The sequence below is a fragment of the Neovison vison genome, chromosome 14, assembly GCF_020171115.1.
Source record: "Neovison vison isolate M4711 chromosome 14, ASM_NN_V1, whole genome shotgun sequence".
Classification (NCBI taxonomy): Eukaryota; Metazoa; Chordata; class Mammalia; order Carnivora; family Mustelidae; genus Neogale; species Neogale vison.
The window spans coordinates 11,642,508-11,666,094 of record NC_058104.1 but is presented as its reverse complement, the minus strand read 5'-3'; the positions used below and the strand labels follow the sequence as shown (position 1 = coordinate 11,666,094).

Here is a 23,587-nt window from a genome sequence, read left to right as displayed (position 1 = left end):
GGAGGGGAAGGCAAGGATCTCAAACCCAGTAATGTGATTCTGAACTGGGGGGTGAGCTGGGGGGGCATGGATGCTCACTCTGACCACCACACAGGCATGGGGAAGGCCACGCCACGTCTGCCAAGAGATCGTGGGCTTGAGGAGCAGGATAGAAGTTTTGTAATACATGTGACATTGATACTGAACAATTACATGGTTTAAATACTCATGTAGGTACCACCTAGAATTATCCTTCTAACCACCATAGTACCCATCCCCTCTGCCTGGACTTCTCCTTCCTAGTTTAACCACATGGCAAACTCCAGAATCAAATGTCATCTTCTCTGAGAAACCGTCTTGATTTTCCCCATGTAGAATAATGTCTCCCTTTTCTCGACTCCCACCATAGTGCCTGCCTGAAATGGATGGATGGATGGATGGTTGGATGGATGGAGAGATGGATGGACGGACGGATGATGGATGAGCAGATGGATGAGGATGGATAGGGATGGTTGGAGAGAAGGATGGAAGAAAGAATGAGTAGATGGACAGATGGAGGAATGGGTGGTATTGAAAACATTAGATAAATGGGGGTGGCAAAGGGCTGCCTTGGTTAGTTCTCCCCAGGGCAGGCTCTCAGTGATAACAGGGAAGGAGAGGCTGGGGGCTGGGGGCGGGGCTGGCAGGTACATTCACTCACCGAACTTTGCTGCTTTAGCTGCTGCCGCTGCAGCCTGGGAGCCAACTCCTGGGGCAGGGGAAGGAGAGAGATGCTGAAAACTGTGTTCATGCACTTCCAGGGCCCACCTGCTCCAGCCCCATGAGAGCCAACCCTTTTGCAAAAGATGCTGGGTGAGGGGCTTCCTAGCAACAGAGCTGAGGGAGCTGCCCTCTCCCAAGATCGTCCTCCAGACTGGGGTCTGGATGCAAGGTGGGCTGGCCTGCATCCTGAAGAGACCCTGGCCAGCCCCCCGCGGCTCTGGAGCCTGGGAGATTGGTGCCCCTTGGGCTGAGAGTTGGCGGAAGGTGTCCTTACCTGTCCCCGTCGGGTACCCAGCCTTGCCTGCTGCACCAGCCACTCCTCCCGGCCCGTAGCCTGTGAAACAGAAGAGGCTCAGTGGGCTGCTGAGCCGATCTCACTGTGGCTGTCCACCCCCAGACCCCCGGCCCCCCGGCCCTGCCCTTCAGGGGTCAGGCTGCCCAGAGTCTCTATGTTTTCACTCCCAGCCAGCGCGAAAACAAACACAAATGGGTGTGGGGTACTTGTTCCCAGTTTACAGATGAAGAGACTGGTTTGCCCAAGGCCTGGGACGAAACGTGAGGGCCAGGGTTGAGAACCAGGCTGTCTGAGTCCAAGTTCTATGGGATCCCCCTTCCAGCCCCCAACCCATCCCCAGCTGGGTGCTCCCGTTGCCAGGCCACTGCTGCTGGAAAGAGCTAGAAAAGCCCATCCCTTCGTGGGGTGCTCACTCACCAAAGGGCAGTTTCCCAGTGCTGTAGGGCAGTCCATAGCCACCTGAAGAGAGGGCAGGGCGGCCTTAGGGGTTGCTCCTTGGCAAAAGACAGCCCTATTCTGGGTAGGCAGCCCTGCTCCAGGGGCTGAGGGCATGCCCCTCTCTGTACAAATCCAGGACCTGCCATGGCCCTAGAATCCGAGTCTCTTTCTTATCAGCCTCCCGACGGACGGGAACTGGTGGCGAGGGCAGGGGGGTCTTTCCGTCAACATCTGTGGTTTCCTACCGGGGCTACGGCTCTCTGCAATTGTGCGTGTGGAGGAGGCCGGCTCCTGCAGGATGGCCTCCCTTGCTGGCGACCGGACGTGGGCGTCCATACTCAGGTGTCTTACCCACCCCGTTCCCCACCGCCTCACAGAGACACGAGTGGGTGACCAAGATGTCCCCCCACACGTTGGATTCTCAGCAGGGAGGCCCGGGGAGTGGTGCGTCCCGAGTCCTCCTTCTGACTCACCTGGCAGCTTGGGTGCCTTGATGGGGTACCCCAGTGGGACGCCAGGCTGCTGGCCCCCAAAGGGTCCGACTCCTGTGGGAACAAGGAGAGGGAGCTCAGGTCCCGGCCGAGGGGCCCAGCAGCCCTGCCAGGCTCGTCGGCCTCACGCTCCACGTCCCGCGCGGAGGGAGCCCCAGACCTAGCCTGTCTTCCTGCCTCTTTGTCACCGGTCAGCCTGGCCCTCCTCAGTGCCCCAGGTCACTTCCTCCAGGACACTGCAGGACTCTCCCCCAGCCCTGAGGCTCGGCCACTGTCTGGGCCTGCAGCTGTCACGGCATCTGGCACAGACGGGTGGGATTTCTGGGCTCATTCGGCTGCGGCACAGACGGAGGGGTTGGGGTTGGGGAAGCGGCCTGTGATGGAGGCCACATTGTGCTGAAGCCAGTCCAAGGCCTGGGGCGGTAGGCATGAGGGAAGCCGGGAGGCCTTGCTGGGATGTCGGGTGCCCGGCCCCTCCCAGGGCAAGGGCCCCTCCCTGCCTGGCTGGCTACTCTATTGGCCTGCCCACCCGCCGGAGGTGGGGGGGATGTTGGGGGGGACACCCCACTCTGCCTCACCTGGGATTCCAGCAAAAGCTCCGCCTCCACCTGCAAGGATAGGAGCCATCAGCTCAGCCCCACCCCCACGGGCCCCATAAATGGCAGCCGTGGGGGGCAGGCCAACGGGAGCATGGCCCCATCTGCCTGGACCTCCCGGCTTACACTGGGGGTTCTTGAGAGGGGTACTGCTCATCTTGGCCAGCTGCACCCGGGCTGGAGCCCCAGAGGCACACACCCGGAGGGCCCTGAGCCCCGAGTCCCCATCCCCACCCCCACCCAGGGCCACAGGGGCCTGCAGGAGGGTGGAGATTCCCGCCCTGGGCTCCCAGCCCGCTGGCCGCGTACCTGGGGCCTTGGCCTTGACTCCAGTTCCAGTGGGAACCCCAGGGAGCACCCCGACACCCGGGAACCGAGCTCCTGTGGGGCAAAGCGGGGAACTGGCAGTGACGTGTGGGAAGACAGGCCTTGCGGGCCCCCAACCTGCCCCGGGGTCACAGAGCTGAGCTTCTGTACTGACTATCAGCCAGGGGCATGGCTCACGGGGTGGGGGTGGGGGACCGTGTGGCCGTGGGTCCCTGTCTGACCCAAGGTCAGAAGCCCTGAGTTTTAATCCCACGTCCTCGACCCTCGAGCCTGTGCCTCCGTTGGCCTTCTCGCTAAACTGGAGGTAATTTGTAACCACGCTGCCCGCCGTCCCCAGAGAAGGCGGGACGTTCCGTACTTCCCCCCCATCCTGTCTCCACTGGGGCTGAGCCACCTCAGCCAGAGGGACAGTGGGGTGGGGGGTGGGGACAGACACTCTGTCAGTAAATCCCTCAGAACGGGCCGAATCTGGGCTTTTGGGGGAATTCAGGAGGTCACATGCCGGGTGGGGTGGCCAGGCCCTGGCAGGGGAAGGAGGGCGAGAGGGCGGCTCAGAGGGGGTCTCCTGCAGGGCGGGTGTGCTGGGCGGGCCCCCCTGGTGACTCAGAGCTTTTAGGAAAGAGCTACCCTGGGACTTGCTGTGTCCCCGGCAGGGCGGGGGGAGGGGGCCCTTCTTGGGCTGTGACGACGGTCTGGGTTTGGGCCTAGGATCAGGGCTGGGGACGGGGGTGAAGCTGGCTAGCCTCTGTGGGGAAAGACGACTCTGGTCATCTTCTGTCCGTTGGTCTGAGCTTTGATGCTTAGGGGGACAGAGCCGGTCAGGGCCCGGCTGGGGAGGCCGCCGGGGGCTTCTTTCCTTGCTCTAGGGTCCGCTCCTTCTTCAGGCCCTCACCTGTGCCTGGGAGCACTCCGCCTGGGTAGACGCCCGGCAGCCCCACACCTGTGGCCGAGAGAAGAGGTCTGAGCTGCGAGCAGAGGTTTCCCGGGCCCGTCTCTCCGGAGCGGCTCCGGGGCTCCCAGACCCCAGCTGCCCCGGGGCCCAGGGTGCGTCGCCAGAGACCAAGCGCAGTGGCCGCAGGTCTCTGACGCGTTTCGGAAGTCATCTGCAAGCCCTTCTCTCTTGTGTGGATTTATCTGGTCTCCTGGAGCCTGTTTACATGGCTGGCTCGGCCCACCTCTGGGCTAACAGCTTCCAGATGTTCCTCCCTGCTGTGTGGACTCAGGCAGCCTTTTGTTCAACCTGAAGTCACTTCCTCAAGGGCTTGGGTGCAGGGGAGCAAGCACCAGATGGGGGGGTCAGCGTGGCCTGGGCTCAGCCCAGCTCTGCCGGGACGGCCACGGGCCTTTCTGCCCTGCCTGTCCCCCACCCCGCGCCCATCTGGCGCTGGAGTGCCTGCCACAGAGCAAGCCTCTGAGGTCCCTTTCTGGTCCAAGATCTGGAAGAAGGGCCCGGAGGGTAGGCCGGGGCCCCTCTCTGGCATTTCTGCCAGGTTACCATGCATGGGAACTGGCTGGCTTCCCTGCCCGTTGCTGCCTGACCTCTCCCTTCCCGTTGGTCTGTTGCAGAGGGGGGACCTCTCCCCTCCCCACCCGGCCCCCTCCAGTCCCCCGGGGACTGCGCACTGACCAGGCACTTTCCCGGGCTTCGCTCCGGCTCCGACTCCGACCCCGGCTCCAGCCCCGGGCACCACCGCGCCTGGCACGGGATGGGGGCACATCAGAGTGGGGTCCGCCCAGGCTTACGGCCTTCCCCTGGGCAAGCTCGCTCTCCCCACCATACCTGTAGACACTCCTAAGCCACCGACGCCACCGACACCACCGACACCACCAAGGCCGCCGACACCGCCCAGCCCAGCCCCTGCAGAGTGGGGAGTGGGAGAGGCCAGGGGTCACGCAAGGAACGGCGGGAGGCAGGAGGGCCCTGGGCTGCCAGCTGAAGGCCCCATACTAAGGTCTGGCCCCGGCTGGTGGCCTCCCCGAGGCCCGGTGGATCGGGGCTGAGGATTCTGCCCGCCCGCCTGCCTCCCGGGAAAGGGTCTCGGCAAAGCTGGGCGCTCACAGAGGCCATCGGGCTTACGGCCTGTCCCCGGGGGTGACACTCACCAGCCTTGGCTGCCTTATAGGCCGCAGCAGCTCCCGCCGCTCCGCCGGGCACCAGAGCCCCCGGGAAGGTGCCTGCAGGAAAGGCCCCGAGCCCTGCCGAGCAGAGGACCAGGTGAGGCTCTGAGCCCCAGCCCCACTGGGCCCTGTCCCTCCCTGGAGGCGCCCTTCAGGTGGCTTCCATGCCCAGCAGCGACCCCCGCTCTGGGCCAGGTTTGGGGATGGAGAGCAATGAGATGGCCCCTGTGGCTTCTCTCCAGCTCTCGGCCCCGGACCCAGCTGTGACCTGCTCAGACCCTGGACAGCTGCTCCAACATCACGCTAGCACCCAGGGCAGGCCCGGCCCCCCCATCCCTGAACCCCAGCTGCCCTCCCCACCGAACAGATGCCCTGGGCTTGGCCTCTGGCCCCTCGATGGGCATGCTGCCCGATGTCCGCACTAACCTGCCCCCAGGCCAGCGCCTGCGAGCCCACCAGCACCTGTGGGGAGAAGGAGACCAAGCCAGTGAGGAGAGGAGAGGCTGGCGTCGTTCTTGGGCCTGGGAAGGGTCTTGGGGGGAGGGGGATTAGGAACCAAGCAGGACTGTGTGCGGTGCCCACAGCCAAGCTGGACTCCAGCAGGTGGTACTGAGGGTTCGATCCTGATAAAATAGGGACCCGTCACTAGTTGCCATGTAGAGCATTGACCCACGCCCCTTCACCCACCCCCCCAAGCCAAACCTTGCTTCCCCTAGGCCTGTCAGCAAAAGGGGGTGCCCAGCAGGGGTCTTACCATCAACACTCCTCCCCCCAGGCCTGGGCTGCTTCCTCATAGGGGTCCCCAGGCTCAGCTCGCCCCTCCTCCCCTCTATCTGGAACCCCCTTCCATCTCCCACCATCTGTATGTCTGTCCAGCCTGTCCTGCTGTCCAGGAGCCTCCTCGCTCGCAGACGGACGCTAAAATGTTTATGAGAAGCCGGACGGGTCCCTCTGGCTCTCTCCTTCGCACATCTGGGCCCAATTGCTCCTTCTCCCCCTCCAGAAGACATTCCTTCCACGGCTTTGGCCGGGACCGAGGGGGCAATCAGGTTGGAGTTCACTACCGAGCCAGGTTTGTTTCCAGTTCTGTGAGAATCCTCTCCTGCGAGCTCCAGTCCGCCGCCCAGGGGCAGGCTTCTCTGGGGACAAGCCCCAGGCACGGGGGAAGGCTGAGCCCCAGAGGGTCTACCTGGCTTTCCCTGGGTGTGGTCCCTCTTCCCATCCTCTCTCTCCCTTGTCTGAGCGGGTCTGGAACTCAGCTGGCCCCTCGGAAAGGTGGGTCTCTAAGCGCCGCCCCTCTCCCTATCAGGCAGGTGCAGTATGTGCCCAGCTGGGTCCGTGTTTCCTTAACACCGAAGGCCCTGCCCTTTCTCGGTGCTGCCAGAGGCTCTTAAGCCAAGCCCATTTCCTGAGCTCCAAGAGGGCAGGCAACAGGCTCAGGCCTTTCCTGCCCACAGAAGGGCTGGGAAGAGAAGCTAGGGGCCCAACAGGAAGTGGGAAGAAGCTGGGGCTGGTGGGGTGGGCAGGCCACCCTTCTGCTCTGCCCTTTTCCCGTGCTCCCCTGCCAGCTGTCTGCTCCTGGGGTCACCTCCCGCATGACCAGTCCCGCCCCTGCTCGCCCCCCTCCGCGGGGACTCACCTGGCCCGAACGCCCCCAGGAGTCCAGCGCCTGGAAAGGAGAAGAGAGGTGAAGAGCTCACTCTAGCCGGGGGGAGCCCAGGGGCCCGGCCCTCCAGAACCCTCTCTCTCCGGGAGTCACAGAGCCCTGGATTTGAACCTGGCTGCTTCTCCTTACTCGCTGTATGGGGGGGAGCACGTCACTTCCCTCTCAGAGCCTCAGTATTCCCACCTGCGGAATGGCCAGCCGGTCCCCGACCTCCCCGGGACCCATGGGCTGGGGAGCAGAAACCACATAGTGCGTGCCACCTGCCAGGGCACCCAGTGGGTGTCCCCCAGCTCCCCCCTGGTCCTGCCTGGCCGGCGGCTGGCCCCCAGCTGGTGCCGGCGGGCGTGGGTGGTGCCGCTCCCAGCTGCCTGGGCCCCCCCCACTGAGAGTCCAGGCAGGCCCGGCCCGCGGACGCCCCCGTGGAGCGGCTGCCAGCCCACCCACCCTCGACTTGTCAAGGGATGAATTGTTCCCAAGCACGACACACGCTGTCTGTGCCCCGTTCCATCCTGCCTGGGCAGGCCCGGACGTCCCCGAGGCCAGGCCCTGTGGAGCTGCTCCGGGAGGGGCAGGGAGGTGGGCGCTGTGACCAGAGCTGGGCCTTTATGGCCCAGGGTGTTGAGGCTGAGAGGGGACGATCTCGGGCCCTCGCCGTCAGAAGGTCATGTTCTGACTTCCCTTGGGGTCTACTCCCTCACCCCGAGCCTGCAGTATTTTTGGATGTCTGCACTAAGTCTTTCACCCGTGAACACCTCCATTTAGCTCTCATCCCTGATTGTCCTCTGTGGGCCTGTGTCCCGGTCCCGGTCTCCCCTCTGGTGCTTTATCGCCACCTGCCACGGGTTCTCCTGCTGCCGGCGGGAGCCACTCACCGCACCCCCCTGCTTTGCAGTCACGACCCCCACGAAGTAAAGTCCTTAGCGGGCTCTCCCGGCTAAGCAGAGTCCTACTTCCGCACCTCCGTGGCCTCCCTGCCCTCGGGGACCCTGTGAGGACGGCTCGCCCCTCCAGGAAGATGGGGTGCAGGTGTTGGCAGTGAAGCCCCAAGGCTCCTGGCCTCGCAGACCCCTACAGACCCCAGGAGAGCCCTGGCCCAGGACTCCTGCTCTCTTCTCCTCTCTCGCGCTCGCCTGCCCAGCCCTGGAGTTTCACAGCCCAGATGGGCTTGCGGAAAAGTGGGATCTGGGTCTTGTGGACTCATCTGGACTTGGACCATCCAACGCTGAGATTTCGTAAGAGCCGTCGCATTTCCAAAGTGTCCTGGAGCCTCTGGCTTCAGAGCCGGGAAGACGCAGGGGGTGGGGTGGAGGGGCTGCCCAAGCCTACATGTGCAGCGTCTCACGCCGATGGGGCCATAAATCTGGACCATTTCCTCCACCTGCTCCTTATCTGCCAGTGTTTCCCAGAGGGACCTGCCCTCCCCCTTTCCTGGGGGGTGTGTTTTTTGGAGCTGATGGGAGACCTCAGGGGCAGATCCGGGCCCCATGGGCAGAAGCCTGGACAGATGGAGCCAGATCTTCTTACTGGAAACCTCCAAGGTCTAGACACAGCTGGAAGAGGCCTGCCTGGTTGGGAGTGGAGCTCATCTGGGCCCAGCATCTGGGTTTGTGCTGGGGTTAAGCCCAGGCCTCAGTTTTGGGTCAGGGTTCAACCCGGGGCTGGGATAAGGGCTCCGATGGTCACTGAGGTCAGAGATGTCTAGAAGTTGGCGAAAGCTTGGTCTGGGATCAGGGGACCATCCAGGCGGGGTCTGGAGCCCACCATCGGGGTCAGCACCAGAGTGATATTCATGGGCTTGGTGGTCACTGGAAGGTCTGGCCCTGCCTCCCCCACCCCCCACACCCCACCCCCGGCACTGGGGGCTGTTTCTGCAACCCTGTGCCAAGGGGGCTCTCCAGGAAGCTGGGCTCATGGGTATTTGCAGGGTAGACCCCAGACCCTCTCCACCCTGGATGGAAGACATCCAGCCTCCCACTCCTAGAGGTCCTGGGGCCCAGCCCCAGCCGGAGTATAGCTGCTGCTCACCACCCCGCTCCCTCCTCTGGCCTGTTGCTTCCCTCCCTGGGTTCACAACTTTGGAGGCCCTGCCCTGCCCTCCCCTCCCTTCCCCTGGGGCCTCAGGTCTTACCAGTCTTGGGTGGTTTGCCTCCAGCCCCCAGAGCTGCAGAGCAGAGAGATGGGAGTGAATGAGGAGACTCAGGCCGAGATTTTTCTACTATTTCTCTCTCTGGGGCAATGCAGGGGCGGGGGAGGGGGTGGATATCTCACTCCCCAGGTCCTAGAAGAGCTCATGGGGACGGTCCTCCCGTTCGGCCAGGGAGCCACCGGGAGCCCGGGGTCTGGATTTGTGGGCGGGAAGTCTCAGCACTGACTTACGGTTTCTACTGTCTCAGACTCCGTTTCCCAGCCCCGGAAGACCTTGCAGGGGTGTTGTGGAGGGTCAAAACCCGGGGCAAAGGAGGCCACCAGGGAAAGAGGCTGGGGGAGCGACTCGGGAGGCCAGTGGGTTCTGGCAAGACTCTCCCAACTGGACACTGTCCATAGACTGAGGGATGTCTAGGCCTTCTGGAGTTCTGAGCCCGGGGGACCCGAGTGACAGCTGGACCCCATGGGCGAGGAACCAAGTTTGGATTCTGAGCTTACCTCCTCCTCCCAGACCTCCGAGACCAGCACCTGTGTTCAGAGAGAGAGAGAGAGAGAGATAGAACCATCAGTGTCTCTGCCAGAAAGTTGCCCACGGATCCACCGTCAAGTTCCTCACTGCTTAGCTGCGTGGCTTTGGGCAACCCTTAACCTCCGCGAGCCTCAGTTTCCCCATTGGGCCAACAGCCCGGTGCCTCTTTGTGTCTGGGACTGAACCGGCAGCTGCCCTCATTTCATGTCAGTCCTGAACCCTCAGATGATTTTTTTCTTTCTTTTTCCTCACTAGATCATCTGTTTATTATAAAAGGATGTAACCCAGGAAAGGCCAGATGGAAGAGGGGTGGGGGGGGCGCGGGGGGGGGCGCAGAGGCAAGGTTTGGAGCATAGGGCGGGGCTTCCACACCCTCTCTGGGCACCTCCTGCTGCTCGTCCAGGGGTCCCCCTCTCTGGAAGTGCCCCTCCAATACTTTCTAAGTATTGAAAATATTAATTTTGATTTTTCAGTCTACTTCAAAGCATGATGCTTTTTTTTCTTTCTTAAATTAAAAGAAAACATGCCGCCCCCCCACCCCCATGCCAGAGCCGCACCATTCTCCCCCTTATCTCCCGGGCTGTTCCCAGTCTCCAGTTGCACATAGTCCCTGCCTTTATATTGTTAGCAGCCGGAAAAGCACTGTGCTGTCCGGTTGAGCAGGTAGGGCACTGCTATATTTTTCAGTAGCCGTATATTAATTAGGACAGATTTGACTCAATCACACCTTCCAGTCAGGGGGGGATTTTTCGTTTATGCCTTTGCAAATAACCCTCTGATAAACCTTGTTCGGGATCTCTCTTTTTCTCTACCTCTGAATTATTTTCTTTGAACGGATTCCCAGGAGTGGGGTTCATGGTTTGAGGGGGGCGGGATAAAGATGTCCACTTCCGTACAGCCTTGCAAGCAAATGCTGTCTTCCATCTCAGAGAATTTATGCTCGAGTCCTTGTAGAAGTGTCACGCAGACGGCTTTTAGAGTGGCTCACGGGTCTGCTGCGGGAGGCGCGCCCATGTCCTTCCTGTCTGCGTTGCCACGGGGCGCAGCTCTTACGATCTGGTCACGCACCTTACCTGGGTGCGTGGAAGTTTTGTGTACCTTACCTGGGTAAAACACGCCTCCAGGAACTCCACCAGGAACAGCCCCCGGAACCCCTGGAAGTAAGGAAGTAGAGTCCTCCATCAGCCAGAACTTAGGGGAACCCTAATGAAGCCGAGGGCAGAGGACTGTAGACTGCTGTGTGTCCGCAAAAGAATGTCGGCCAAGCAACTGATGATCATAAAGCCTTTTCTCATTCACTCTCCTCAAGATGGCCCCATGAGGTTGGAAGGGCAGAGATTACTACTACCTTTGTTTCAGTGGATGTAAATTCGGGCTCAGAGAGGTGAAGAGGGGTTCCCCGGGGAACACAGGTGGGAAGAGACGGAATCTGGATTCAAACCCAGGCCACCGCTCTGAGCGGGATGGTGGGCACTGTGTTACCTGCTTCTCTCCCCGTTCCCCGGAGAGGGCCCGGCAGGGGACTGGGGCCGGGAACCTTCTGCTGGGTGGCCCGTTCTCTCCAGCCCCGAGCGGCGTGAGCCCGGCCCGGCCCATCGCTGTGGGAGGGCCGGCCGGGCCGTGACAGCGAGCAGTAAGGAAGTGTGGCTTCAGGGAACACAAACACAGCCATTCCCACACTGATAGGATGGCGTGAGGTCAGCGTCCTCGGCCACTGGGCAGCGACGGCTGGGTGGGGTTCTGGCTGTCGGACACAGCGCTGTCTTAGGACGTGCCGGGGCCCAGAGGGGGACACCATGAATGACCAAAGTGAATAGTTTCCTAAGGAAAATGTAATTCACTGGCCAGGCCGGGGGCGGTCTGCCCGGCTGAGATCACGAGTTCATTCCCCATGGACCCGCATGGCCCTCGCTGGGGAACGCCGTGCTGCTGGGCCCAGGCCCAGGCCTGCGCATGGTCATGGCAACAGACAATCCCAGGGCAGACCAGGCCCTGGCTTCCCTCCTCCCCACTCCGCCCCCCCACGCCGGAGTGGCCCCAGCTTTGACCAGCAGCCCTGCCAGTGCTCCGGCCGGGGCCCCGGGACCACCCCGCCGACAGGGGCGTGAGTGGGGTTGGGGGACAGGGTCGGGCAGCCCTGCGGTGTGTCTGGAGACCTTATGACAGATGTCTGGTGTCCGTGGCCTGCCACAGCTGGGTCTGTTGGCCCCATGGCCCTATTAACCGCAGAAACAGCCCAGCAGGGTGGGGAGTGCCAAGCGGTCATGGTTACCCCGTGCCAAAGCCCAGTGCTTTGTCACTCCGGCGCCACAGGCCCCCCGGGGCCTGTCACCCAGACCTGGACTGTGCAAGCAATCAGGTCTGAGCCTTGGGGGACGCAGAGTGGCAGGGCAGCCTCCGGAGGCTGGGCCTGCTGGGGAGGAGCACTTGGACGCTGTTTTCTGCTGCCGACCTCGTGCACAGCCTGCCTTGGGCCTTTGATGCCTCCCTTGGCCCCGGGCCTCCAGCTCTGAGTGTGTCTCGTGCCTTTCCCCATTGTAGTCCGGGTCTCTCTCCGTTTCGGCTCTCACCCTCCTCCCCTCTCTCTCCCTCCCGAGGACAACAGCACCCTCTCCCCACCTCTCCCTGCTCTCTGGCTCCTGGCAGGCTGCTGCAGGAGCTGTGGGGAGGGGGGCTCGGAGCCAGGGGCTCAGGACACGCCCGTCTGGCCTCTAATCCTGGCCGTGCCACTTCTTAGCATCTGCGTGACCTTGCACAAGTCACTTAACCCCTCAGAGCCCCAGTTTCCTTGTAAGCAATAGGGGACTGATAACCTCGGCTTTGCAAGGCTGTCGCAAGTTGTCAAAGGGTTCAAGGGAGGGACTTCCTGCCCTTGCTCTAGCATACAGTGATCACCGCCCCCCGCCCAAAAGGAGGTGAGTCTCTGTCCATGCTTTGCTAAGCAGTGCATGGCCTGGGGGAGGTGTCCAGCAGATAGTCAATAAACCAGCCGGTGAATGAGGTGGAGGGGAGTCAAGGATGTTGCCTATGGGCCGGGGTCCAACCTGTTCTGTCCCCAACCAGCCTGGGGGTCCCCCACCTTGGGCTTGGCTGAACCCCTGCTTCCTCTCTCCCCACGCCCATTGGCGGCTCCTGGTCTACCTGCTCTCTCCCCAGACCTGCCCCTCTCTCTGCAGCCGTCCTGGCCGGCCCCGGGCCTCCCGGCCACCCCCCCCCAGATTCAGATCCCAACAGCGATTGCTAAACTCTGAGCCTGAACCATGCCGGCCTGGGGAGCTAGAGATATTTTGCTCCCTGTTCCACACGGAGCTAAGGGAGAAGTGGGGGCAGGGCCGAAGGATCCCAGCCCCCCTCCTCTCGCCAAGTGCAGGAGAGGTGAGAAAAGATTAAGGCTGTCGTCTGTCAAGGGCCTCCAGAAGGGCAGACTCCACACCCCAGCTGGTGATCCCCCTCCTCCCCTCCTTGGCCAGAGCTGTGCCTCCCGCCAGGAGCGCAACCCAAGTCCTGCCCTTCCTCCAAGACTGATCTCAAATTCTTCCCCTCCTGCCTTCTCTGAGCCTGTGGTTCTCACCGCTCAGCAGGCCCAAAGCCGTTGGCTTGGAGCACGCTTGTCTTGTTTTATGTGGGTTTGGCTTGTTTTGCAGGCTAGCCCATGGTGGAACTCGTCTCTCATCTCCTAGACTCTCAGAGATCACAACAGTCTTCTGGCCCGGGGAAGAAACTCCTTCTGCAAACATCGCCCTGGGCTCCTGCTTGCATGCCTCCGGTGACGGGGAAGTCACCCCCTCCCGTCTCCACCTGCGGAGACGTCTTCTTTCTGCTGAGATAGAAGCAGCCCCTCCGTCTCTCCAGAGCCACAGAGACCCAGGCTCATCTTTCATCCACAGACGGCCTCTCATGGCCCTTTCTTTCAAGGTCTAACTCGAATGCTGCTTCTGCTATGAAGCCTTCCTGGATTTCCCAGAACCCTTCTGGACACCCCCGGGGACCCGCAGTCCTATCTGCTTCCTCCATCACCCATGCACGCTCCACCCAGGAGACAAAACATGGCGTGAGTAGCGAGAGGGAAAGTTAAACCATAAAAATATGCACTAATTGTAAGAGTCAGTCGGTCCAAGTAAACACATTCTGAATCAGAAGATGAATCGCCTCAGAAATTCACATTCCCACAGTCCCCTTATTTGATGTGACTTTGGCAGGAGTCTCCCCCTGGGCCTAGGAGATAAGTAGGGCAGGGATGTTTCTCCTCATTTTATGGCCGGTGAGATGAGGCGCCTGGCCCGGGACCCACAGCGGACCCCAGTCCCATGCAGGGACGCAGGGCCTTCCACCTGGGCCCTGGGCTTCAGGTTCAAAGACGTGGAGAAGGCCGTTTGGGAATGAGCATAGGACCAGGAGGCCTTGGCAAGGGACTCTGCCAAGCCTCAGTCCAGGGGACTGGCAGGGGGAGCAGATAAGACCTCACGAAACTGTTTATTGTTTGCCTGGAGAAAGGCTGCCAAGGGCTTTTGGAAAACAATCTGTCCTCTAGTGGGTGACTTTGTCCCCTCCCTCCCCCTGGGCACGTCTGCCTTTCAGCCTCTGGCCCAGCAAACTTGGAGAGCGGGATTAGCCCCCCCAAACCGCAGGCCATCTGCCCCGGAGGCTCATCTGAGTTACCTGGGCAGTGTTTACAAAACCTCTACAACCCAGTGCCCTCCTCGGACCAAATAAAGCAGGAATTCTTGGGTGGGACCCTGGTATCAGCGCTGTTTAAATCTCCCTGGTTAACTCCAGCCGGCAGCCAGGGTCCATAATCCCTGTCCCAAATCATCCTTAGTTCCGGAATCAGGAAAAGAAAAGGCTGATAACATTTCTGGGGCACCGGGGAAGGAATTCTCCCCGATTTCATTGTTTTCTGTCTCTTTTTAGATGGCATGGGGGTTGGGGGCGGCTGGTCCTCAAAGCTGCTTTGGACCCACCCTGAATTGGTGTAGACAACCCTTTCCATCACAGTTTTCCTAGGGAGCCCCCTAGGAAATAGAGTATTTTGGAGGAGGGGAACCCATGGGAGCCTCTTGGTGGGTGGGGGTAGGCGTGGGGGGAGCTGGCTCCCCAGGAGAGCTGGGCAGGAGGCTGTGTGTGTGTGTGTGTGTGTAGGTAGACGGCCCCTCCCACTCCGCCCCCCTGATCTAACCCTAACTTCTCTTGGAGGCTCTGGGCAAAAACCCCAACAGATGTCATGGATTCCCACACCCCATACTGGGACCCAGTTGCTCTACCACCAGGGACTGAGCTGAGACTTATGCTTGCAAAAAAAAAACAAACAAGGACAGGGGAAGGTTAGCAGTGTCACTGAGGACACAAGGAAGGGGTGCGTTCTGCTCAAGGGCGTGCCCACTCTGGAAGACTCATCCGGGGCGTGCTCCTCCCCGGAGGCAGCCTGGTACCCGGCCCCCGCCCCTCATTTTTTGGCAGAGAACTGGCTGGGGCTCGCCCCCCACCCCCCGGCTGCCTTAGCCCGTCTCAGCCTCTATTTCCCTGTTTGCAAAAGAGGATAATATTCTCGACTCCCAGGATTTTTGAAGGGGTTGAATTGCCATGCTCTGGGGAGGCAGGTGCTCAGGGGTCACACCTCGGGGAGCAGAGAGGAGGTTCAGGAAGGCCTAGAGCTGCTGCTTTTATGGGGGGCCCTGGGGTGGCTTGTCCTCTGGGGCTTGTCTTGATCTCCCTGCTGGACCCACCTGATGGTGTTTGAGTCCCCCTGCCCCTCCTCCAGGTCCGGGAGCTGACCCCCCCGCACCGTGCTGGAACCCTCTGCTCACAGCAGTCATGCCCAGCTAGGCCGAAGCACGGAAACCTTGCAGCTGCCCAGCCCCTAACTCCAGCCCCCCGGTGTGGCTATGCCCCCACTGGGCCCCCCATGCTGTCCCCCCCACTGAAGGTCTGTTTCTTACGGCAAGGGGGACGCCCCCAGAAAGCTGACCCCACCCAGGCTACCCCACCAAATGGCTCAGGTATCTGCACCCCTCTCTTTCCATGGCCACGAACACCTTCGGGGGCCCCGGGGGGGCCACTCTCGGGGGCCCTTGAGGTGCGTAGCAGCCCCACGGCGGGGTACCCTTGTCCCCTGTGGCAGAGAGCATGCCAGACGGTCCGGGACTGCCCTGAGGTCCACTTGAGCCTCTGCCGTTGGCCACCCTCTCTCTCTGCCAGAGGATGAACACCTTCCCCGGTTTCCCTGATCCTCATTCGTGCTCTGGACTGTGCACACGCGCACACATGCACACGCGTGCACAGTGACCATCCGCAACTGGAGAGCGCGTTTCCCACGTGCACATGCCTGTCGGGTGGCAGACTTGTGCACACGGTAACAACACTGTCGCATACCTTACAACTCCCGCCCCAACGCACGCACACACGCACACACGCACACACGCACACACGCACACACACACCTGCTCAGGGAAGAACCTGTGAACAGACACTCCCCCTCTCCTGCCTGACGACACACCTGGGCACACACATACATGCTCACCTGTGCGATCGCGTGCCACACACTCGTTCCTGTGCACGTGCACACACTCACACACATGCTGGGATGCCCCACCCCTCCTCGCCAGGGACAGACCACGGCAGCGGCTTTCCAACCCACAGCCCCGTAATCCACTGAACTCTGACCTTCCTCAGACAGGTGTCCTGACTTCCCCGGGGGTCAAGGAACCTGCTGAGGTCACACAGCTCACAGCGGCAGAGCTGGCCTCCAGCCCAGGTCCCCCACCTCCCCGGGGCACATGTGCGTGCCTACTGGATCCACAGGTGTGCAAACTGCTGGTGCCCAACAACCCAACGGGACCCCCACCGTCCCCTCCCCGGCGTGCTCAGGAGTCCCCCCTCCCCCCACTGGGACAGAGCAGGGATCCTTAGCCCCATTGGGGCGGCAGAACCAGGACTCGGTTGGGACCATCCCGAGTCTTGTGACAGGTTCCTCCTCCGCACGGGCTGGCTCTCGGGAGGGACGGTTCCAAGGATCCAGTGGCCGAGGGGCTCCCGCCTGGGAACCCCTGGAGGACGGCGGGGTAAAGGGCGCCCTCTGGTCTGTCAGCACAACCACCTGGCTGGGCGGCCCACCCCCGGGCTGCCGGCATCCCCGGGAGCAGGGTGAGGCCTACCTCCGGGCTTCGAGGGGTGGGCGATGGCCAGCAGGAGCAGGAGGACTCCGGGCCGTAGGGTCGCAGCTCTCAGACCCGCCATCTCGGGGAGAAATGCCCCAGCCCGCTCTCGGCGCCTCGTTTTATCCCCAAAGCGTAATTGCTGCCTCGTCGCGGAGAGGGAAGGAGGGAGGGAGAGAGGGCGGGCGGGAGAAGGGGGAGGCCTGGGGGAGGGGGCCGCGGGGAGGGGGGCAATGACGAAAGGCCCGGCTCACAAGCCTCCCAGGCTGGGTCTGACGGGACTGGACTGTGGGCTTTTTTCCTTAAAACACACTCACGCGCGCACGCGCGCGCACACACACACACACACACACACAGTCCCCCCCATCTCTCTCCTGCTGTTCTCTCACTGTTGGCCCTGTTCCCGCCAGAAAGTGCGAGGGGGGCCTCTGCCAGGACAGCCCTCGGGAGAGGAAGCAGGAGGGAGGGCCCTGCAGCCCGGCCAAAAATCCGGCCCCAGCCAAGGCCCGAGTGGCCAGGCCCCCGCCCCTCCGGCTGGGCCCCGGGCCCAGCGTGGGGACACGAGCCAGCTGTCCCGAGCCTCTGCCCCCACCCGGCCCTCCAGACTCCCCCAACACCCCCGGGTCTGGCCAGAGACGGTCCTTGCCCGAAGCTGGGGAGGTGGGGTGTCGGGCAGGTCTGGGGTCCAGGGCCTGGGGCCAATGTCTGCTGAGACTGAGGGGCTGTGAGCAGAATGGCCTGGAAGGGGAGGTCATGTTGGCGATGCCCTGTGGGGCATCTGGGGAAAGGAAGGGAGACCCTGACACACTGTAGGGCTCCATTCTTTATAGTCTAAGGTCACAGCCTCCTGCCTGATGTTGGGGAGGGAGTGCAGGGGCAATTCCGGGATCCCTAAGTGCAAAGGCAGAGGGGCTGCACCAGGGGAATGGCCTGGGAATTAAGGCCATGTTGGCGTTGTCCCCTGGGGCATCTGGGGGACATGTGGGATACCCTGACACACCACAGGGATTCCATCTGTCATGGATCAAGGTCACAGTCCCACACGCATGCCTGTGCAGACCACAGTGTCTGGTGAAGTTCAGGCTGGATCCCCAGGTACTCTACGGGGGACCCAGGGGTTGGGGACCTCACCTGGACTGAGAAGTGGCTCAGCCACCTTTATCACCCAGCCCCCATCTGTCACAAGGGCCGAGCACCGCGAGCACCCGGACCAGACTCCGGCCCAGGAGAACGCCCCGGGGGCCTGACATTCCGCTGGTGGCCAGGAGGGGGCGGCCCTGCGCTGAAACAGCGGGGACCCAGCCTGCCTGAGACACGATGAGGACCCTGGGGATTTTTCTGGGGTCGGATAGGATAGGAGAGGGTCATGCCTCCTCAGACCCTGAAAGTGGGAGAAGAAATTCAGGAGCCAGAGGACTGGGGAGGGAGATGGATACTTGCCTTCGTCAGAGCCTCCAACAGGAAAAAGTCGAGGCCACAAGCTCTGTGAGCTTTTCCCTGCCCCCAGATGGAGAGAGCGCGGGGGAGACACAACGGCAGGTCTGAGCAAGGGGGCTAAAGCACCCCTCCTCCAGCTGGGAGCCCCGCGGCCACCTGGAGGTCTAGCGGCAAGGCCATGCATTGGGCTCCGGGGAACCTAGCATTAAATTCTAGCTCTAGCGCTTTCTGCTGGGGTAAGCTCTTCACAGAGCTTCCGTTTCATCCCACGTCAGGGGCTGATAAATATCCCTGCCTAGGAGGGTGACTGTGGAGATAAATAAAATATGGTCCTATATTCCTGTACCGCACCTGCCGGACCCAAAGTGCTCCGTCCTCGTTGGGTTTCAGTACCAGCAGTCACGCTGTGGCTTCCGCTCGTCCTGCAAGGACTGTTCCCGTGTTTGGTGTAACTGTAAGGCCAGCTATCTGCGGGACCACCTTGGGACCCCGGGGCCATCCCCGCCTCTTCCTCTGGTCTCAGGCAGCAGCGGCAGTTTGGAAGGGGGGTGGGCACGTGAAGAGAACAGGCTTGAAGCAGGCGTCCAGGACATGCACAGCTCTTGTTTCCAGCGTGTGTTCTTTGGGGGGACTTTGGGGCAGCGGATAGAGGTTATGAGCCCGAGATGGTCTTTGTTGGTGGGGGTAGGGGCTGCTCAGGGACGGGGTCCGGCGGCTCAGCGCCTAGGGCGAGCCTGCGTGTGGGGAGGGGAGGCCGGCGGGGTAGGGGTGCATCTGGGCGCCTGCCCCCTCCTGGGAAGGGGGAGCGGAGGGGGTGCTGGGGAGTTGCTGGGCCCCACTCCTCTTGGGGCAGTGACGTGGGCAGGAACCGGCTTTCAGAAATGCAAACCGCAGTCTGCTCAGAGTCTTTATTAATTCCAGCACCGGGAGAGAGGCCGGAGCCAGAAGGAGAGTTTTCTTGCTACCCGGGGACCTGGGAGAGGTGTGGAGGGGGCGCTGGCAGGGAGCGACGCGGGGCTGCCGGGCCAGACCTCTCCCTGCAGGCCGGGGCCCTGTGTCCCACGCCCACCCAGGACCCCCTTCTTCTTAGCGCCCCGAGCTCACGGCAGCAGCTCCAGGGACACTCAGCCTGGAGTCTGCACACGGCGGGAGGGCGGGGCTTTAGTTCGAAACCCACCCACGGAGCTGATTCTTCAGTACAATTTAGCCCAGCGCCCTCAGTACAGAGTTAAGGACCGGGGGTTACAGTTACTAGCCAACACTCGATCATTCATTCCCTCGTACATTCCAGAAACCCGGCCGTCCTCAGTTGCTCTACGCCCACCTCCCTGCATAGCTGCGTAGGTTAAACGAGGCCGGGAAGGTGGAACCGCCCACGGAGGGCCGCGGGGCGCATCTCGGGCTGGGCGAGCCTGGCTTCTCCGTTATCACCCACGAGCCTCCCTGCCTCCTTGCTGCTGGGCATCCAGGTGCGTCACTGACAGGCCGTCTCCGACCCCCAAGTCCTCCAGGTGCACCTGTTTAGAAAGGACAGCGCCCGCTCTCCTTGCACGGCTCTGAGTGCCTTATTGCTTTGCCTGGAAGCCCTCCCTTGCCTTCCAGATAAAGTCCAGGCTTCTGAGTATGGCCTTCAAGGCCCTGTATGACCCAGCGCAGTGGCTCTGACGCTCTCCTTCCTTTTGGCTGGCCTCCCTTCTGGCTGGTGGAGCTCCTCCCCAGCTCCCAGACTTGTCCCGGAGGGCTGGACGTCGGCAAGGGTCCCTAGTCTCAGCTTCTGTCCCTGCATTCCTGTGCCCTTGGCATCCCTGTCCCCAGACCCTCTCTGAGGGGCGTTGGTGGGAACCTTTGTGGCTGGGCTTGGCGTTTTATCTTAGACCCTCTGGCTTGGCCATTGCTGTAGATAGTTTGAGGATGAACCCAGTTCTGCCTTCCGTGTCATCATTGGATGATACGCGATAATAGCACACTTGTGCCTTCTGGGAGATGGGGGGTTAGGGGCTGCTGGTGTGAGTGGACCCCCGGAGTCTGGGTGCGGTTTCTGCTTTCCCCCTGTCTACACACGGTCCTTTTATTGGTTGAGTACAGGATGCGCTCTCTGCGTGGGGTCTGGAACCAGAGAGAGTGGAAGAGAGACAAAACTTGCTTCAGGGCTAGACTGGGAAGAGCCTGCTGTCCATCGGACCCGGGACCCGTGCTGGGCTCCGTCCCAGCGCATGGGGCCCTCTGCCGTCCGTCACCTCCACCTCCGTGTGAGTAAGGGACAGTCCTGTAGGAAATAAAGTCAAGCTGACACTGGTAGCAAGAACATGAGTCGTTCAGACGGCCCCACCTGAGGCTTCGGAAGGCACAGAACGCTGGTTGGGGGCGTGGGTCCCAGTGTAGAGGCTTGTAGAGAGAATCAGCAGCGAGGCCGAGCGGCAGCCCTTTCCCTCACCCGACCCAGCCCGCTCATCGGAGAGACCCAGCTGCAGACATAAAGCCAGACCCTGCCCTTTCTCTGATTTAAAAGATTTTCCAAGAGCCCCATAAAATAAAGAAAATGTAAGTAAAATGAATCCTAATCATATGCTATATTTAACTGATTATATCTAAAATATTACCATTTGGTTTTTTTAAAGATTTTATTTATTTATTTGACAGAGAGAGAGAGAGAGAGAGATCACAAGTAGGCAGAGAGGCAGGCAGAGAGAGAGGAGGAAGCAGGCTCCCTGCTGAGCAGAGAGCCCGATGTGGGGCTCGATCCCAGGACCCTGAGATCATGACCTGAACCGAAAGCAGAGGCTTAACCCACCGAGCCACCCAGGCGCACCTAAAATATTATCATTTGAACAGGGAATTGATATAAAAAATATGGGGATGTTCTACGTTCCTTCTTTTTGGTACTAAGTCTTAAAACTGGCCTAGGCAACAAATACCATAGGATCCAGTAATTCTGCCTCTGGGTATCCGGTCTGAAGGAAAAAAAAATTCTACTTAGAAAAAGACATCCGCCCCCCGTGTTCATTGCAGGATGATTTACCATTGCTAGGCAGAGAAGCCGTGTTAAGTAGCCACCTATGAGGAACAGACAAAGAAAACGTCACAATGGAGCGTTACTCACCCATGAAAAAGGAAAGGAATTCCCGTTATTCGCACTCACGTGCATGGACGTTGAGCCTGTTATGCCCAGTGAACTAAGTCACACAGAGAAAGACAAATACGGTACGATCTCACTTCCATGTGGAGTCCAAATTAATAAAAAAACCCAAACTCACAGATTATGGTGTGGGGTGGACGGATGGGTAGTTGCCAGAGGCGGGGTGACATGAGGGAAGGGGTCAGAAGGCACAAACTTCCAGCTCTAAGACAGACGCACCCCTGGTGACGTCACGTACGGCTTGGTCACGGCCGTGAACCACGCCGGATGGCGGACTTGGAAGCGGCTAAGAGGGCAGATCTTGAAAGTTCTCATCAGGACAGAAAAGGTTGTCACCGTATCTGGTGGTGAATGTTAATCCGATCACAATATGTGCCAATATCGAGTTATCATGTTGCGGTCCTGAAGCTAATACTGTGATATATGTCGGTTACACTAAAAAAAAAAAAAATAAATAAAAACCCCATAAATAAAGACCACCAACTGAGCACATCGCGATTTCGGGCTGGTGGCCTTTGGTGTGCTCAGTAGACCCTAGTGGCCAGTGGCCCCTGGAGTGGACAGCGCAGGGGAAGGTCATGAGGGGACTGGTGAGAAGGAGCTCCCACTAATAAGATTATAGGTAGGACAGCGGAAGGGTGAGGGAGAGGGGCAGGGAGGAAGGGCCGTCCTGGAGGGCCGGTGGGGCCAGACGTGGGGGTCGGGGGAGGTCTGGAGCACAACAAGGACAGGCAGCCCCAGGGGAGAGGCCCTACCTCATGCTGGTGACCCAACCAGAGCAGGTGACTTGCCCATGGCAGTGGGGGTGGTGGTGGGGGGGCCGGGGGTAGGGTGGGGGCGTACCGCGCGGCACCCAGAGCCAACGCTTTGGCCGGAAAATGAGAGAGGCCTTCTGTGGCTCGTCGCTGCCCAGAGGCAGCTGGGGACCTCTCTGAGCCCGGGCCAGGAGAGGAGAGGAACTTGCCAAGCAGACAGATGTCAGACTTCGCTGGAGGTAAAGGGTCTGCCGTGAAAAGCCACTCGATGGGAGGCTGCGGGTCTGGGCTGCTTCGTCACGCGGGACCGGCCCGAGGGAGGAGCAGGCGGTACTTGGAGGCAGTTTTGGGGGAGCTGGGGTGGCAGCTGGGATCCCAGGAGGAGTTTGGGGGTGCCGGGGTGGGGGGGGTGGCAGCGGTCATCATGACCTTGGGCAGATCACCTAGCAATACCCAATAACGGTGACATCAACGGGTCATTAAGCCCCAGAAATACGGAGCCAGGGGGCTTCCCCTAAGCCTTTAAGATTGAAAGCTCCTGTCTGTCCGCACCAGGTAGACAGCCCGTGTGCCGATGCAAGATGGGGTCCGTGACACCGTTTCGGTGACCAAAGCAGATGACCGAGGCTACAGGGAGAGAGGGGAGGGCCGGGGGAAGCCCCCTCCTCACGAGCACCGCCCCCGCATGCCCCAATTCTCCAGCTCCTCGTTTCTGATCCAGCAGTGTCTGTACAACGCCTCGCCTCTGCCCAGGCCTGGGTGTTTTTTGTGTCTGAGTCATTTGTCAGTCTGGGTCCTTGGCCGGTGCGAGCCGGGGGGTAGGTGTCCCGGACAGGCCGTGCTGTTCTGCTCCGTGCTGTTTCCATATCTCCTCCCGAACTGTCTGCTGCCGTCTGGGGGGCAGGTGGGGGGGGGACATGGCTAGCCAGGCAGACTCTGCAGACCCCCCTCTCCCCAGGGACCCAGAACACGCCTTTCGTTTGTTTGACACTTGACAGTTTACAAAGCACATCTCCATTTATGATTGGGGATATTATTATCCCAAGTATAAACACAGGGGTTAGGACCCCTGTCTACAGACTCGGACCGCCAGAAAGAGCACTCTTTGTATCTGATGTCGATCTGTGTAATTGGACTGCGGAGCCCCTGTCAGGGGCGGCAGCCCGTTCCAGCCCAGTCACCGGCTCTCTCTGTCCTGTCCCTAACCAAAACCCCGGGGGGCCCCTGGCCTCGCGGACTTTTATTGGAGCCTCCGTGCCTTTCTGTACCCTGGGTCTGTGATGAGGCTGGGGACCCCGGCCCTCTCTGGGGATGCTGGCCAGTGGTGATCTCCTTCTGGACCCACGGGGAGCTCTCCCATCCCCCGGGTGGGGAAACCTTTCCCGTCTTGCATATGCACTCAAAGAGAAGGCAGCTTTCTGCCTGGTTTGGCTTGCAGCCTGGGGAGCCGTGGGAGGGTTGGGATACAGGAGGGACCCACACAGGTGTTCACGGCTCTGTTCATTGTCCTGCTACCCAGGGGAGCAGAGTGAGTGTTTTGGGGTTACGCGAGCTCACCCACTAGCGTTATGGCCTGGAGTGGAGGCCTCTGGGGCATTTCACCCTTCCAGTCACTCTCTGATAGGGTGATGGCCCGAGCTGGGAGGTACACTCCCCAAAGCAAAGCTCCCCAAAGTACACTCCCCGGTCCTCTCTTCCCGGGGCTGGGCACCCCAGTTCTTCCCATGCTGGCTCTGGGAGCTGGTGGGCAGAGCTATCCATG

At 60.9% G+C, this 23,587-nt stretch overlaps 1 protein-coding gene across 1 annotated transcript in view; it reads right to left on the bottom strand.

Moving 5' to 3' along the window:
* Window positions 1-16,673, bottom strand: part of ELN (elastin) — a 29,827-nt gene extending 13,154 nt beyond the window's left edge. The window contains exons 1-16 of the mRNA XM_044233191.1: window positions 16,498-16,673; window positions 10,450-10,500; window positions 9,316-9,345; window positions 8,801-8,833; window positions 6,646-6,675; window positions 5,433-5,468; window positions 4,992-5,084; window positions 4,669-4,746; window positions 4,516-4,584; window positions 3,781-3,828; window positions 2,871-2,942; window positions 2,544-2,573; window positions 1,948-2,019; window positions 1,454-1,495; window positions 1,016-1,075; window positions 680-727 (exon numbers count right to left, since the gene is read on the bottom strand). Of these exons, the coding sequence (XP_044089126.1) occupies window positions 680-727; window positions 1,016-1,075; window positions 1,454-1,495; window positions 1,948-2,019; window positions 2,544-2,573; window positions 2,871-2,942; window positions 3,781-3,828; window positions 4,516-4,584; window positions 4,669-4,746; window positions 4,992-5,084; window positions 5,433-5,468; window positions 6,646-6,675; window positions 8,801-8,833; window positions 9,316-9,345; window positions 10,450-10,500; window positions 16,498-16,579 (874 nt within the window). The 5' untranslated portion in view covers window positions 16,580-16,673. The remainder of the gene's footprint in view (window positions 1-679; window positions 728-1,015; window positions 1,076-1,453; window positions 1,496-1,947; window positions 2,020-2,543; window positions 2,574-2,870; window positions 2,943-3,780; window positions 3,829-4,515; window positions 4,585-4,668; window positions 4,747-4,991; window positions 5,085-5,432; window positions 5,469-6,645; window positions 6,676-8,800; window positions 8,834-9,315; window positions 9,346-10,449; window positions 10,501-16,497) is intronic.
* Between the last annotated feature and the right edge of the window lie 6,914 nt (window positions 16,674-23,587).